Raw genomic sequence first — 18510 nt, 5'->3', positions numbered from 1 at the left:
CCAAGTACTTGTCTAAAAACTGCATTCCCAAACCTGATGTAAATGTTGTTCAATAAAAAGGAAAGGGATTTATAAACTTTGTCACAGGTCCACATTGTATAATGTTTAATAATACTGCTAGTAATAAAAGCTTTATCAAAATTGCAAGCGAAAAATGTAGCATTCTCCCTGGCAAAAGTCTTTGAATTAGGGCAGTTAGTTTGATAATTATTAAATTATGTGGTAAAGTGGTATACAAAGTAGAAAAAATCGTGTGTACTGGCTGTAGATACCTTGTAATTATTACTTTTAAACTTATCCAAGATTTCGCCCGAATTTTTAATCGACCAAAACAAGTGTTTACCAGAGTTTTCGTATACTTTATTGCAGTATCTTTTCACGTGGGCTTCCACAGCAGTTAGACATGATGTTAATAGTTTTGAAATATTTGTAGTGGTACAAGAGCTTGAATTAGCGATGAAGCGGGCATAATATGGTTGTTTATGCAACTTAGGAATCCAGTACATGGTTGGAAGTTTAAATTGTTGATCGTCTATACGAACTTTCAAATTAGAAACTTCAGTGATGTGATCAGTGACCAAATTATTTTCAACAGAAGGACTCAATGTATAAGCTTTAATGCTATTTAGTTCGTTTTATAAAGCATTAATATAATGTAGGTGTCAAATGATTATAATATTGTTGGCCGCCTTGTCTGCTGGAACTAAGACAAACTTAGAATGAAATTCGTGGATTTCCTGTTTCAAATGTCTTAAAGTAAACTTAGATTTTGGTGGAAGTAGGTGTTCATTTGTTTGATAAAAATTTATTCGAGAATCAACAATGTTAAAAATATTTCGTTTCCAAGACGTTAATGCATTGGGATCAGCATTCTGACGACGACACCATTTAACACAAAACGTTTCGATGGATTCCGCAATCTGACCAAGACAATCGTCAAAATCAATAGTTGAAGGAATTCTGTATTTAGGTCCTTTAAAGGATAAATTACGAATACGCTTGTCTTTAATATTATCAAAATTACCAGTGATGACATGACCGGCATCTGAATAGCAAAATTTTGAGTTTTTACATTCGCAGTAAGAAGGGGTATTTGTTTGAACATCTAGGTCGGAAACAATTTTATTGTAATTGAATATAACATTTATTACAGGTGTTTTATATTTATAACAGATAAAAGAAACTTCGGAGTTTCTGAAATATTTAGGCACAGAATCAATGACACGTCTATCACGAAAATACTGGGTACATCGATGAAGTCAATACCTTTATTCATGAAATAAATTTTAAGAAAATGTCTAAGACTACACGATATTGACCAGCTTGTCAAAGTCGCAGACCGGCTTCAATAAACACAGAAATTATATAAATTGGCAGATATATGTACGTTTGTATGTTCAAGTCAGAATGCCAATTTCCCGAAAACTGTTCATACACGTTCAATATTCAATAATGCATTGTTTATTCCTTAGTATAAATATTTGACGGCGCCGTACATCATCATGTCATAATTCTATGACATTTTGATATTTAAACAATAAAAATTCATTTAAATAAATAAGTAGCTGTTAATACAATTACATATATGTACTTAAATTAAAGGACAATCTAAGGAGCAGAGGGGCTACCTGATTTAGCATATTTTTTCTCAACATTTCTTAAGAAAAAGAACATGATGTGCAGCATACCGAATAACATGTAAAAATTGAACTTTTTTATTGTAACACATTTTTTTTGCATCAACATTCCTTTAAGATAACAAAACATATTAAATCCTATTGTTAACTTCAAACAGATTCAACTCTTTCATCAGTACTTCAAATGAGCCAGAAGTTTGTGTGCAGTATGTGAGGTTCGTGAACTACCAAAGCGTGTAACAAATTTTCCCTAAATTACCTGAAATTAGAGTTACAGAAAAATAATTGATAAACCGTGATAAACATACATACCCACTGACCAGTCCGCAGAAATGACAACGTAATCATAACAAAAATTTAACAACGCATATAATAACGATAATACATACAATCAGACTGTATTTATACCTATCTGGGTTATACCTAAATTGTTAAGAGTTATGAATTGAAAAGGATTTATGAAAGAAAATATTTGTGCTATCTCCACGTTGGTGTTAAGACAATAAATTGAACTGATAAGCCTGATGAGAATTTAATTTAACAAAATCTTTACTGATAACCCGTTATGAAAATAAAGCTAGTGAATTGAATTTCTGAAATGAAAAATGAACAATCTATTATCTTTACCGGTTTGTTAATTTTCTTACGACAAAATTTAAAATAATTTTTCTCTCAAAATTTTAAAAAGTGACGTTTTATTAAAATATCATAACCATCTTTGCCTTAAAAATTTCTATCAAAATATACATTTTTATATTTAACTTTTTTATATTCTACTCATGCACAAGGATTTTACTGACAATCTATATATAATCATGTAACTAATATCTGAAAGGGTAAATCAATTAAAAGCCGTCGAGTCAACTGCATTTTGTCTAATGTACAATACTTTCAAATGCTTTCAATTTCAAACGCAATATATATTTATGGATTCTAGAAAAAACTCCCGATTAATATTTTGTTAGAGAGGTCACATCGTCTTCGTAATGGTTTATTACACATTATACACTATATTTTTAAGTATGTATAGACGCTTGAATGTTGGCATGATATTTATTTTTCAGGGACAAACTTGTATAAAACTCAGAAACTCTAGATAATTGTTTTGAACATATCTTGTTTAGAAAAAAACATCTAAAATTTCAGCAATAGTTAGATGCTCGCATAAAGAATCTGGCAAAGACAATGTTGGAAGGAAAAGCAGTGAGAGTGAGTATACGTGAAATATAAATGTACCTTTGCAACTGTCTTATCAGCCTCTTTTACGTTTAATTCTACAGTACGCATTTACGTTATTGCCTTTATACATCCAGTAATATCAGCGATAGAACACATAATTGATAGTTACGTCTAGACTGGTGTGCTCTGAACTGACTTTTTGTATGCTACATAATAACTTTATGAGCTGCATAACGGTCATAACGCCGAATCATTTTACGCTGAAAGTACCGAAAATCTTGGTGTGACATAAGGACAAGAACAATTTAATTTGTGAAATATATTGGAATGCAGCCTAAGTACGCTGAATTTAAAGTTTCATAATCCAATAAAACGCCCTGTCTTCATTATGAAAGAACAAAAAACATTCTTGAGTATATCATTTTTCCAGTTTATTTTCTTTAAAATCTTTATGCGCATTTCTTTCAACACCACTCAGGTAGAAGTCGGAAAATGAATTGTTTTCCCTTACGATAATAAATTCAGTTTTCAGACAACCAAAAAATATATCAAAAGTACGGAATCCTGTTGGGGCCATTTATAATGTCACCGTCGCGTTTGTGGGGTCGACACACGACAACGCGAAGTGACATAGCGACATTACGAAGAGACACCCGACAATCGCAAACGACGGCGACAATCCCAAACGACAATGTCGCGATATCCACCTTGAAATATCGCCTTTCAATTATGCAAAAGCACGATATATCGCGATGTCACTTCGCGTTGTCGAGCGTCGTATCGCATTGTCGCTATGTCACTTCGTAATGTCGCGATGTCACTTCGCGTTGTCGTGTGTCGACCCTGCAAACGCGACGGCGACATTATCAAACGACATGCGATAATCACAAACGACACTCGACAACGCGAAGCGACATTTTCCAAATGCCGTATCGTATGTCGCGTGTCGCGGGTTCTGGTGAGGGTCGACGCGCGACAATTTCAAACGATACACGACACGCGAAGTGACACTCGACAATACGAAGCGACATTTTCATAATGTCGTATCGCATGTCGCCCGTCTACCGGTGAAAGAGTAAGATAAAAAGCTGTATTTCCGTACTTTTCCGTACGTAAAATGTCCATGTTTTTCATTAACTTCAAATAATTGTAGAATGTTCCAAACACAAGATATTTTAATGACATAACTTTTATAAATTAAATTCAAACATTGTCTAAACGGATATGTTACTTGTATAATTTTACCGCCGACGGTTTCGTGAAAATATGCATACTTCTTCATATATTAAATAAAGGGGTGGTCCTTGTCTGAGGAGCCATATCTTCATAACCTGATGTCCGATATGTAACTTGTATAATTTTACCGCATATATTAAATAGAGGGGTGGTCCTTGTCTGAGAAGCTATATCTTCATAACCTGATGTCCGATTTTAATAAATGATACCTTGTTGCAAAGGGCAAGCCAGTACCTAAAGAAATGAGGCCACGTCAGGTTCGAACCCGGTCGGCTAGGGTTCAAGGTCAAATTCAGGTAATATGAACTTGTCAGAGCAGTCAAGACAGTCCTGGAAACCCAAGCACTACCTTCACTGAGTCCAATAACACCATTGGAGCTATTATCATGGCTTTTTATAGCTTTTTTATGCAGCTTTTTATCTTACCCTTTTACCGGTAGACGGGCGACATGCGATACGACATTATGAAAATGTCGCTTCGTATTATCGAGTGTCACTTCGCGTGTCGTGTATCGTTTGGAATTGTCGCGCGTCGACCCTCACCCAAACCCGCGACACGCGACATACGATACGACATTTCGTTGTCGAGCGTCGTTTGTGATTATCGCATGTCGTTTGATAATGTCGCTGTCGCGTTTGCAGGGTCGACACACGACAACGCGAAGTGACATCGCGACATTACGAAGTGACATAGCGACAATGCGATACGACGCTCGACAATGCGAAGTGACATCGCGATATATCGTGCTTTTGAAAGGCGACATTTTAAAGTGGATATCGCGACATTGTCGTTTGGGATTGTCGCCGTCGTTTGAGATTGTCGGAGTCACTTCGTAATATCGCTATGTCACTTCGCGTTGTCGTGTGTCGACCCCACAAACGCGACGGCGACATTATAAATGGCCCCAACAGGATCCCGTACAAAAGAAACATTTCCTTATTATAAATAATTAATAAACCGTATGGTTGCAATTTTGTGCTTAAAAAAGAAAACAATGTACTATAATTCCTGTAATGCAGGGTTTTATTTCTCAATTTAAGATTTGCCAATTTTGTACATTGCAACGAAACGAAAAAAACAATTATTCGTTATTGATTTAGTTATGATATTATTTAATATATAAGTTGATGTAAAACTTTGAAGCTATCGCTTGCAGCAAAATTTTTTATATGTCATAAAACTGAAGTAATCTGTTTTTTTATTCTAGCTGTTTATGGCTCGATACATTCTCCAAGTGTACCAAGTGTCTCCAATACTTACCCTTTAGGTAAGTATTGTTACAGTACAGATACACATATTTGTATTAAAAAATGTTAATAAAACATCATGTGGAACATTGTTATAAGCATTTAAAAAAAATTATGATTTTGAACATTGTTATAAGCATTTAAATAAAGAGTATGATTTGACCTGTATTGACAGAGACAAATAGAATAAATGTATCTTAAGTTGAACGAACAATTATTTATTTGTCTGTTATTTACATTTTATTGGTAAGGGTTATCTTTCAAAATTGATAAAACACATTCCTCTGATTAAATTATGTTTTGGCCTTTCAATTGATAATTAGTTTAAATAACCATAAACAATCTATAAAACCCGAACTTCGGAAGCAAATATTAGTGTCACACTTGTGAAAATCTGTGTTATGTTTACATTTGTCTGGATGTTTGTCATTTATTTTTTTATGTCTCCCACCACACAGTGGTGTGGAGACATATTGATTTACTCCAGTCAGTGTGTCTGTCTGTCTGTTTGTCTGTCACAAAGCTTGTCCGAAATCTAAGTCGAACATTTCTCATCTGATTTTCACCAAACTTATCAAAATGTGATTGAACATAAGACCTCGGCCAAGTTCGATAACTAGTCAAATCAGTCTAGACATATTGGAGTTATGACCCTTGAATTACCAAAAATCGGCCTTTACACTCTTGTCCGCACTCTAAGTGGAACATTACTCATCCAATCTTCACTAAATTTGAACAAAATATGTTTGACCATGAGACCTCGGCCAAGTTCAATAACTAGTCAAATCGGTCTAAGCATTTTGGAGTTACGGCCCTTGAACTACCGAAAAATCGGCCTTTTCACTCTTGTCTATACTCAAAGTCAAACATGTCCCATCCCATCTTCACCAAACTTGAACAAAATGTTTTTGACAATAAGTGCTCGGCCAAGTTCGATAACTAGTCAAATCGGTCCAGGCATTATGATTTACTCCAGCCTGTGTGTCTGTCAGTGTGTCTGTCTGTCTGTGTGTCTGTCTATCTGTCTGTCACAAAGCTTGTCCGAAATCTAAGTCGAACATTTCTCATCCGATTTTCACCCAACTTACATAAAATGTGTTTGACTATAAGACCTCGGCCAAGTTCGATAACTAGCTAAATCGGTCCAGGCATTTTGGAGTTACGGCCCTTAAGTTACCGAAAAATCAGCCTTTTTACTCTTGTCTGCACTGTAAGTCGAACATTTCTCATCCGATCTTCACCACACTTGAACAAATTGTGTTTGACCATATGACCTCGGAAAAGTTCAATAATGAGCCAAATCGGTCCAGGCATTTTGGAGTTCTGACCCTTGAATTGTAGTGAGTAAACAGTATATAAAGACTGACTTGCTATTTAGATGATTAGGCAGTTGTGGGAGACATTCGCTTTTCTCAAAAGCAGCTCTAGCTTTCGAAAACTGAAACTGAAACTGAATAATTTGATTAAACGCCTATTTTTATACAATGATACATTCAATGGCGAAGAACTTCCGGTAAACAAAGATGGCGTAACTATTCTTTTAGTCAGTGAGACGATATGTAAAAAAATGGATATTTAGTCTGAAAAATGGTGATAACTCGGTGATTTATGTGATACACTTGAAGAATGGACACATAATTCTAATGCTAAGTACTTTTGAACATTCTTTGCCATTATAACAGTGAAATATGTGGTAACTTCTTTTGGCGCCATAAAAACCATCAATGTCATTGTTTGTCAACGTTCGTAAACAAAAAAAGAAACGAAGACGTTATAAGTCATCACTTACTGACGATTCTAACTGTAAAAAGTATCGGTCTGCTATAGAAAGTGACTGTGAAAGTGACAATAACAGTCTTCAGAGTGATTCTGTATTTTTGACCCCTTTGATCCTTTTGATTCTTTTAACACCGATTGTAATCAACTAAAAATGGGTTCCAAGCTATCGGAAGCTGACATCAAATCTCTCAGTAAAATGATTGTAACACAAATCAAACCAGATCTTATCAATGAACTAAAAACCCACATTCAATCTCTGATCACATTTGAGGTGGCTAAACAGATTCAGCCACTCCAGGCAGAGATTGCTTCTCCGCAATCCGAAAATTAATCTCTATGCCAAAGTGTGCACACCAGTAAACTCGAAATTGATGAGCTAAAGCAATATGGTCGACGTATGTGCCTCAATATTTCAAACATTCCAGGCGACACTGGCGATGGCATAGAAAATTTGGAAGAGAAAATTCTCTGTGAAGCAACCAACAAAGGCATTAAGCTTACAAGTGCTGACATTGATAAATGTCACAGGCTGGGTATAAAGAAGAAAGAGGTCAACCGCCGAGTGATAATAAAATTCACTAACAGTAAAGCACGGGAAAGGCTATACAATGGTCGTAAATTGATGGGCAGCGGTATTTTCGTGCAAGAGAATTTGACCAGATTCAGGGAGGCGCTTGCATATGAGGCCAGGCAACTTGTGCGCAGTAAAAAATTGACAAGATCTTGGAATGCTGGCTGCAAAGTGTAGGGCCAACTTCCACAGGTCGGAGTTGCGCTCCTTGTCAAAGTTCACATCAAAGATATGTTAGTAATCCAGGCAATCAAGGATGATAAGCCGTTGCCGATTGGGTATTAAAGTTCACTGTATCTATATGTATATATACCATCAAACAGCTTAAATACACGGTGTAACTATATAGTGAAGATTTTCTAAGTGTATCTGTGTGTATGTTGACACACAAAATGATCTACTTTATAACCCGTAATTATTTACAGTCATAACATGTTGTGAATGCCAATCATTGATGCGTGAACAAGTTAGATTTAGCTACCCGTGCGATAATCATAACGGTTGTTGAAATAAGAAATTAGTACATTAAAAGTAGTACGTATCTCTAATTAACGTTTTCATAAAATCCAAGTAAAACTGAATATTTAGTCCAGTGATCAAAACACATATCAAATTGTATTATCCATTAAAGTTTTTTCGTCGTATTGTACAATTTAAAATGTAACGGTGTAATATTAATTTGGTAATATGACAAGCGTTAACTGGATTAAAAAAAATATTGATAAGAGATGATTCTTCAGTCTGGTACATTAGTATTTGATAAATGTATAAATGAAATATGAAATTTATAAGTGATGAAATAAGACTTTTATTATTTAAACCATTTTTCATTTGCATACGTTCTGAAGGTTTTGTGTAATATTACGCTGTTTTTTGTATAAAAGATATCGTTCATGAAATGCATTTGATTTGATTTGATTAATTATATCAATTAACCAATATATGACAAACGTGATATTTAAAGGGAGAAAACTATGTCTTATGTCTTATAGGAATAATCTCCCCTCTACTGTATATTGTCAAACTCATTTGTTGTAGAGAAGTACGAGAAGTAGTTTAATAGTATTTTTCACCTAGTTTTTCACCATTTTGGAATTGGTGTGTTTTTGTAAATTATGTTTCACGTAGTTTTTTTTATCCTTTGTTTTGTTCGACTGCCTGTGTGTTCGTATCGGCTCCGGGTGCCGCGGGGTCTCATTACTACACCAATTGACAACTTGAGTCCAAGGGCCTTACTCCATAGTATCTGACTTGATCTTACTCCCCCATGGGTAACGGTATAATTTCATGGAGACTGGCCATTGACAAAGAAATTCACAATTCGCATATGTATATTAAATATAATTTTTGCAGCTTTACTTAATACATTTATAAAACAAGTCAGCATAATGCATCGCATATTGTGTTATATATGGAGCTATATAATTTGTATTGAATGTTCATTTGTAATTGTTCTTCTTGTATGTGATATACCCAACTCACGAGATTTGCTAAGCAATGAACAGATTAACTCTGAATTATTCATTCAACTTATATACTCGTCTATTATGGTCAAATTAACACTTTTACTGTCTTGTGATATAGAAGAATATCCTGGACCAGATATAATAGAATGCCTCACAATCTTCCATTTAAATTCGAAAGAAAATGAACTACGTTAAGGATACTTTTTCAGACTTTAGCAACAGTATTTTATGTTTTACAGAAACTCATTTATCTTTTGATGTAGAAGACGATATCTTAAACATTGATGGTTTCGATACGGTATTTCGAAAAGACAAAAGTGCACACTCCGGAGGCCTTTTAATGTATACTTCGTCTTCACTGCGGCTAAAACGATTACTAGAACTGGAAAGTTTTTTACCGGAATCATTGTGGATAAATGTCAAAGACAACAAGAAATCCTTTTTAATTTGCACGCTATACAGACCACCGAACTCACTTGTTGATTTTTGGGATAGAATTAATACTTGTCTTGAAAAAGTGGCCGAAATAAATAGTAACATTATAATGGTAGGAGATGTAAATGAAGATCAACTCATTGCAGCAAACCATAAATTTCGTGACACTCTTATATTAAATAATATGAAAAACATAGTCATTCTAGCACACTTATCGACCCGATTGCAATAACAAAAGATATTCATTACTTTGACGCAGGAACTTTTGAAACTGACAGAGATATAAGTGATCATTTTGGTACCTACGTTCACATTAAGATTGATCTACAATTAAATTCATCTTACAAAAGACAAGTATGGAATTACAAAAATGCGAATTTTGAGCTATTTAATACTCTTATAAGAAATACTGACTGGTCATTTTTAAATCATGGTAGTTTAGATAGCACGGCTGATTCTTTTGTTAAAAGATACATAGATCTTGCAAAACTTTTAATAACAATCCGTCCCAATGACAAACCTTGGTATTCTTCTGAAAGCCGAAAAACTTCACGACAGCGTGATCGGCGAAAACGTATAGCAATAAATTCTAACAAAGTATCTGACTGGAAAATTTATAAAAATCTCAGGAACAAAGTCAATAATATGAAAAAATATGCAAAAGAACAATTTTTATTATAACTCTATAGAATTTTCACTGAATGATTTAAGTTCTTCAAATCCTCGCCAATATTGGAAACTTGTTAAAACCCTAATGAAAGAAAATTCGGTAAAAAGTGAAATCATTCCACCGTTATTAAACAACGATAATACTTATTCAACGTCAGAATTTGATAAGGCGAATACGCTTAATGACTTCTTTGTCGCTGTTTTTAATGTTGATGATTCCAATACAGATCTTCCAGATTTCATATTAAAAACTGACTCTACATTAGATAATTTTGTTATTGCAGAACAAGATGTGATAGATGTACTATCACACTAACTGATTAATAAAGCAAGTGGCCCGGATCAAATTAGCCATCGTATGGTAAAAGGAACAGCGTCAAACCTCTTTGTATTCTTTTTAATAGATCAGTTAGAGAACACTCTTATCCAACTTCTTGGGAAATAGCTCATGTTATGCCTCTGTTTAAGAAAGGTTCAAAAGATATGGCTTCCAATTACAGACCTATCTCTTTAATAAGTTGCGAAGGAAAGGTCATGGAACGTATCGTGTTTAAATATTTATATAATTACCTTAATTGTGAAAACTAGTTCATATACAAAAACCAGTCAGGATTTTTACCAGGACATTCTACAATATACCAACTTATCGATATATATAACCAAATATGTAAATCTTTCGACGATAAACAATCTATGTTTATGGTTTTCTGTGACATTTCGAAAGCTTTCGACAGAGTTTGGCACAAAGGTCTTTTATTCAAACTTCGCCAAAACGGTATTTCTGGAAATCTATTAACTGGATCTCAAGCTATCTTAGTAACCGCACTCAAAAAGTATTTGTCGGCTCTACTTTTTCTAATGAAAAAGTTTTAGAATCAGGCGTTCCACAGGAATCGGTGCTCGGGCCTTACTTTTTCTCATCTACGTTAATGGTAGTGCAGAGCCCCTTACTAGTGTTACACGTCTTTTCGCAGACGATAGTTCTCTCGCGGTTTCATCTTCAAATACACAATACATGGAATCAATTTTGAATGCAGACCTAGAAATAATTAATAAATGGTCCAAACAATGGTTAGTTAACTTCAATCCTTCGAAAACGGAAGTCTTATTTTTCTCCCTTTCAGATATGGCTAGACCTAAATTAACTTTCCATAACTCACAGTTAAACTTTGTTGAAAATCATAAACACTTAGGTCTAACTTTTAGCCAGGACGGCTCTTGGCATACCAATATTTCTAACATCGTAGCATCAGCTTCTAAAGTACTTGGTTCTATGAGAATGCTTAAATTCAAAATAAAACGAAAATCACTCAATCAAATTTATATTACATACTTACAGACCGTATTTGGAATATGCGTCTATAGTTTGGGATAACTGTACTTCTTACGAAAAGAATATTATTGAAAAGTTAAAATATGAGGCAGCGAGAATAGTAAGCAGTCTTACCAGGTCAGTCTCAATAGAAAATCTCTTACGCGAAATAGGTTGGGTATCACTTGCAGACAGAAGAAAAATGCAAAAATTAATTCTAGTTCATAAATATAAATATGGTCAACTTCCCGATTACTTAAATATACTATTTCCACCAACTGTTTTAGACTCTAACTCGTACTTCTTAAGAAATAACTCGGACTTTGTAACGCTACCCAGACGCCTAGAAATATATTCAAAATCTGTAATACCATCAGCGATAAAACTGTGGGACGAACAAGATCAAAATATCCGCGAAGTAGATACACTCGTAGAATTCAAACAAAAATTGAAAGAGGTATACAAACCCCCTATTGTACCAACATTCTTCCTTAGTGGAAACTGAGCTGAACAGGTCCATCACGCCCGTATTAGAAATAATTGTAGTAACTTACATGCAGACTTATTCAATAATCATCTAAAAGACACTCAAAAATGTAACTGTGGTCATAATTTCGAAAATGCTGAACATTAGTTTTTCCGATGCCGCTTATTTGCTGACCAAAGAATAATATTATTTCGTAATACACGACCGATAAATACTAACAAATTATTATTTAGAATAAGTAGTCGTACTGATGAAGAAAATGTTAGACTGTTTGCAGAAGTTCAAAAATTTATAAAGAATACAAAACGTTTTTACTAATGTTTTACTACTGCAGCCCCTATGTTATTTACGGGGTGGTTGGGTTGGTGCGGGTGCCGACTGTCGAATAATTCAGAGGAATCGTCTGTTCTCTTTTCTCTCACTGGATTTTTGATTATTTTTCAATCATTAAAATACTTTTTTTTTGTGAAACAATGATGTGTAGATCTATCTAATCTCAGTTCAAAGTTATTTTTCTCATCTTCTTTACAGTCATTTTTCCCTCCGTCTTCTCACTTCTTTGATCAGAATTAGTAAGTTTTAAAGCATATTCTTTTTTTTTCATCCATAGTTAAAAAGTTATCATAGACATATAATATATCACTTTGTTTACAGAGCTGTTAATTTGACTTCATGTGGAACTGCCCGTTTGCTGATGTTGATATAACTCGTGGCCCAATCCATTTGTATTTGTTACTTTTGTGTTCATACTATTGTACATATGCCTAATAACAAATACAATAAAATATTATTTAACTAAAAAAACTAATGACATTGTACATAATAATAATAATAGTTATTATAACAATATTAATAATGACAATAATAATAATAACTGCCTTATTGTAACAAACAGTCATGACCCCACCCCTCCCCTTGAGGTCAGTTTACCCCTATTGCGAATTCCATGATCCGATTCTATAAATACTTCAAAGAAATAGCGGCGACTCTTATGCATACGACATCTAACCTTTCTATTTAAGGTCGTCAAGTTAAAAGTGTTTCTCCTCAATAACTTTTATATGTATTGATGGATAATCTATACACAGATGTTCTTAATGATGAGACAATATGTGAACATATCTATGTTTGCCGGTTAATATCACTTTCCAAGGTTAAGTGAAAATATTTTTCCACTCCATAACTTAAATATGCATTCAAGGATATTTGTATTCTATAGAAATGCTTCCCATGATTAGACTGTATGTCATGTACATGACCCATGGTTGTCGGTCTAAGGTCAAGATCACTATTGAAGGTCAAGTTAAATTGATTAAGCTCGATAACTTTTATGTACATTGATTGAATTCTTAGTACATCACGCAAATGATCCTCATGATAACACAATTGATCGCGTACATGGTTTATACTAGGAAGTGTGTGACTAATATCAAAATGAAGTTAACTATATTTCTTTTCCTAATACCTTTTAGTAGAAATAGTTTTTGCTACTTAGCTCCAAAATGACTTTATGCATATTTAGTCATAACACTGTTACCAATAACAACAATGGTTTCCATCGGTCACTTGTTGAAAAACGTTACTGTCCTCACCGATGTTTGTTCGTATTTATAAACAAAACTATATATATTTTGAGAGACCGTTTCTATTGGTCAACTTTAATGCGCAAATTGCTTTTATGTGTGGTTGTGTGTCGCCGCAGTTTTCATGTTTGTTACATAACGTGGAAGCCACGAATGTTTTTGAAAGATTCAGCAAGTTTTAGAGTTTTAGCAAGTTTTCATTGTAAAAACTTATCGTAATACAGTCTTGCCATAACGAGCCTGAATAAAGCCCTAGCTTGATCTATTTGACAAGTTTTGTTACAACTTCAATTTATATAAATTACGTGAGAACTTCACATAAAATAATCTGAATGATCCATATTTTAATCCTGAACCGAATTCAGATATCAAATGATAATTTTGACACTTGTAGTTCCCAAATGATGTTATATATTAAATTATTTGATATTTGTTCATAAAAGTATGCAACATTTTTGAATGCACTTTAATGAGCTAATAAGGATTTTTTCTGACTGTGTATCACCAGGTAAAAATGGGAAAGTTGAAGTGACTTAGTTATATATTAACGCTGTTAGTTCAGCACTAACATTCTGAAGTTTATTTCCAGAGACAAAAATGGTTTGCCTTTATGATTCAAATCATGGCAAAAGCACAAAAGGACTGGAAGTCATAGCAGCTATCAAAGATGCAATTATGGCAAATTGTACTGACTATATTGTCGAAATAACAGAAGTTCATGATATAATGCATTGGCAACACGACGTTTTTAAGCCGCTGATACTCATATGTCCAATCACAAATAGACTGCTACATGATACTGAAAGTGCATTGGCTAAAATTCGAGGTATGCTAATTTTTACATGCACTATCTTTGCAAAACCCAATAAGCCTACGTTTATCCTATGAAATTATACTGTATCAAATATGAACCTTATTATTGTTTAAATAATCTGATCAGCGCTTTGTGTACTGGATTGCCTGCAAATTTCTTTCTACATTGTAAGCTGCCAAAAAGCATCTAGAGGCATTATTTTTCAAATGTAAACAATCCTTTTCTCAGCAATACTTTCAAGACTCATGTACGAGTGGTTAAGATTACTGATTAAGAATTATTTGCACCTGAACAGGTCGTTCTAACTATGCTTTTGGGGTAGTTGGTGCATTTCTTGATAGAGCTTAGCAAGGTACAGTAAGACCTATATTGTTTCGGTATTTCTTAAAAGAATCACCTCCTTTTAACTTAACTAATATGCAAAAGGCCAATCGTAAACTACAATGCAATTTGATTACTGTTTTCTTAGATAGTTGGATTAACATTGACGTTTCAAAAATGTATGTTTACTAAGGTACATATATTTGTAAAATGTGTACTATGTTTGAAAACGCGAGAAAGCACTCTACATAATTTATAATATATTGTTTTAATTACATTTGCTCTTGATCCCTGAATTTATATAACTATCTGCCTTTATTTTGAATCTCACTGTAACCAATCACTGCCTATCACGGAGTCAGCTAAACAGCAGATCAGACGAAATCTGAAAAAAAATTACATATACACGCTGTTAGTTGAAAAATTAAAAATGACCAGTGCTTTATAGTACTGATGAGAAAATTACTTTACTAGTCCTGTAATTGACAACAATTACATAACAAATATTATTATCAAAATAAGCAATATATGGCAAATAATTATTCTACTAACGGAAGTGATAAAATCAACATGCATAGAGAGATTCCTTCCTCATTTACATAAGTACACAAAAATGCTCTCATAGTGGTACGTAATTAAAAATATGCAGAAAAGGCATTAAAGCTACTTTCCATAGAATCGCAAGCAATCTTATCATTTGTCTATATTATCTTTATGGTTTCAGACTATGCAAATAGCAATTATTTTATCTAAATTCCATTTTGTTACTTTGTAATCGCTTATTTTCCTCGGAGTACCGAAACCTATTTTTAGAATGTGAAATTGAAAGTAGACTATGATAATCAAAAGAGCGTACACTTAGCTGGCAAACAGTAACAGAATGACTGCCCTAGCGCACAGTAAGGCTTCTGGGTAAAGAAATTCGGTACTTAACGGCGAATATTTTAATATATACGGCCTTATATGCAATGTAAGTGTTCGTTGGGGGTATATTCAACAAACTGTCAGGGAATGTGACACAATTTATTATACATGAATTTAAACGTGATGTTAATTTCTTTTAAATGCATGTAGGGCAACGCGCATACTTTGAGAATGAATAGGGTGTATTAGTCAATTTTGTATGTAGCTGTCAAGGGATAAACGCAGAAAGTGAACATGATGAAGAGCAAACAATTACTATGCCAGGGAATATGACACCACTTACTGTACACCATTTTAAAGGTATTTATATTGTCTTTCAAATGCTTGAACATGCTATGTTCTATCTTGGGGAAAGTACTTCTAACGGCATTTTCATAGAAGACATAAGATAGAAGATTGATTGAACTACCTAAATCATACCAGAGATAAAAACCTGGGCCATAATGAATTTGAAAGACAGTAAATATCTTTAAATATCTGTAAAATGATGTATGATGAATTATATGAAAAGGAACCTGGCCGCACATTTTAAAGCTCGGTCAACCAATAAACATTAGTGTTTGCAAACGGTGTTACTGCTGTTTCTGTTACTGTTGGCCAAAAAGTGGTTATCTTATAACTGCTAAGTGTCGTCGACGACAGTTAATAGTTAACCATTGAAATCTTTGAAAGTACGCCGAATTTAACAATTATCAATGTTTCGCTATTGAAACCAGAATTATTTGACCACGTACAAGTAGAATTATTTTTTTTCTATAACGTAATTTAATTAGAGTGTGGAAAGCAGCTTTAACATCTAGCGCGACAATATGGTATTTGTTCGGTCAATAACAGATAATAATAGCAAGTGTCTGTATCTAAATTACACTTTAAACTCTTTTTTAGAGGTATATGGTACCAAAATGACCTTGGAAAAATTCATAATGTGCATACACTCTCAACAAGTATCAAACAAGTATCAAACCATTATAACTGGCGAAAATTTTAGAAACTATGATTCAACCAAATTCCAGCCTTAAACAATGCAAAACAATGTATACTTACAAATTAAATTCTCGGCACCGACACCTGACTAATATATGATGGCAGTTTTTAATAAAGCTACTTGTCAAGTCTGCAGTTGTAGAAAAAGCCGTAGGACAAGAAACATATGGTGCATCTTTAAACAACCACTGGGTAAAACATGTTTAAATGAAATCGCTATTATGTATAAAATTACCTCGTTAGTTTACCGTAACTTTTTACCACGTCTATATTAAACAATTTTAGACTTGTCCAATAATTCACATTTCACTCATCTAATGTTTTTGCCTCTTACCTATGTCATGCTATTTTAACTAAACTTTAGGTGAACGTTACAGATCCACTTGACAACTTTACTTTATCTGAAATAATAGTACATGTATAACATCATCCTTTATCGCTATTATTGTTATCATCTTCTTAAATTAATATTTTAATTTCAGTTGAGTATTACAGTAGCGTCGCCCTGATTGTTGTTCACGGAAAAACCAAGGATTATTCGCGATATGGATCATCAAGGAGCGAACTTTCGTCTAAGGGAAATTATGGAAGACTAGGAGAAATCATTGACTGGTTCATGAAAAATGACAGTTACAATTTTGAAGCGACTAGGGATATCATTAACTTTGTCACGAAAATGGTGAAATAAGAATAGTAGGCATGTATAATGTATTAATTTTATAGTACAGTGCAACTACTAATTTAGTAACTATATGCACTTGTAAATAAACCTTCAGTACTTGCTAAAAGTAGTGCAATTCTGAGATGAAAATCATATTGAGTAATTATACTATGAGCAAATGCAATATCCTTATTGATAAAGGACATAATATTATTAAGTTTATCATGCAGGTACATGTATAGAATTCAAAGTCTATTCTCAGACTAACACTTTTTGAGTGACTACTTCGATTTACAACCTTTACAATATTGTTACTATCTTTCACTTTTATTTGCACAAGATATAAATGTTCCTGTTGCCATGCATAAGACCTTAAACACAATCTTTGTTTTGTTAAATGTAACTTACACAGTGTCTTTCAGTTAAGAAAAATATTACAATGAATATAATTGCCCGTTAACTATATGTCTGTTATGTTTTTATGTTTGGCATTGATTGTAAATGCAAGTGCCTACTGAAAACTTGATATGAGGTTACAAATTGTGAAAATCCTTCAGATTGCATTTTCTTATTTGTACAAAAACACTCCGCCTGAAACGATAAAGTCAGTTATTTATTTTGTAATTAGTGCATGTGATCCATGTTAGCTAGCTACTGGCATAATGATGTCTGCGAGCATCATCGTAATTCAGTTAAACTGTCCACGTCGATAATCAACACAAAATTGCCTTGTTGCCTGTTAGAGTCTTAGCTTTCTGGATTTTGAACAATATATTAATTCACTTAATGTTAACTTTAAACATGTTGTAGTTTGTTCTCGTCCCAATATCGGCGAGGCAATCCTCATTACGGAGTCACGTCTAATTTTCACTGGAAATGATGCAGCTCTGGTGATGCATATTGTGTTGATTATGAAACTCTTCGAATCCAATACTGAGTATTCTTTCATCAGCTGGCGATAAATTGCCTTCACATCGCTGTGTAACAGTAAGTAAACTATATGGAGAAACCCATGCATGTGTTTCGTCGGTGATTCCAAATTGGCGCCAAAAGCAGTGTCACAGGGTTTGGTGGTTAAGACAAATAGCACCAGGACTTTATGACGGTTTCTGTCAGACGACTGCTGGATTTAATTATTGACTTGCATCAGAGACGACTCTGCAACCCCTTATGCAGGCTTTATGTGTCCATCTCCCAAAATACT

The 18510-nt window shown here is 33.8% G+C and overlaps 1 protein-coding gene across 1 annotated transcript; it reads left to right on the top strand.

Moving 5' to 3' along the window:
• Positions 1–2787: 2787 nt before the first annotated feature.
• LOC128553855 (uncharacterized) lies at positions 2788–18016 on the top strand. Its single transcript, XM_053535040.1, has 4 exons — positions 2788–2846; positions 5261–5320; positions 14192–14428; positions 17128–18016. Exons 3-4 carry the CDS (start codon positions 14200–14202, stop codon positions 17331–17333), a joined length of 435 nt encoding a protein of 144 aa, XP_053391015.1. The 5' UTR covers positions 2788–2846; positions 5261–5320; positions 14192–14199; the 3' UTR covers positions 17334–18016.
• Positions 18017–18510: the final 494 nt, after the last annotated feature.

The sequence above is a fragment of the Mercenaria mercenaria genome, unplaced genomic scaffold (assembly GCF_021730395.1).
Source record: "Mercenaria mercenaria strain notata unplaced genomic scaffold, MADL_Memer_1 contig_4394, whole genome shotgun sequence".
In the NCBI taxonomy this organism is placed as follows: domain Eukaryota; kingdom Metazoa; phylum Mollusca; class Bivalvia; order Venerida; family Veneridae; genus Mercenaria; species Mercenaria mercenaria.
Note: the sequence above shows the minus strand (reverse complement) of the source record. Positions and strands in the feature narration are given on the sequence as shown.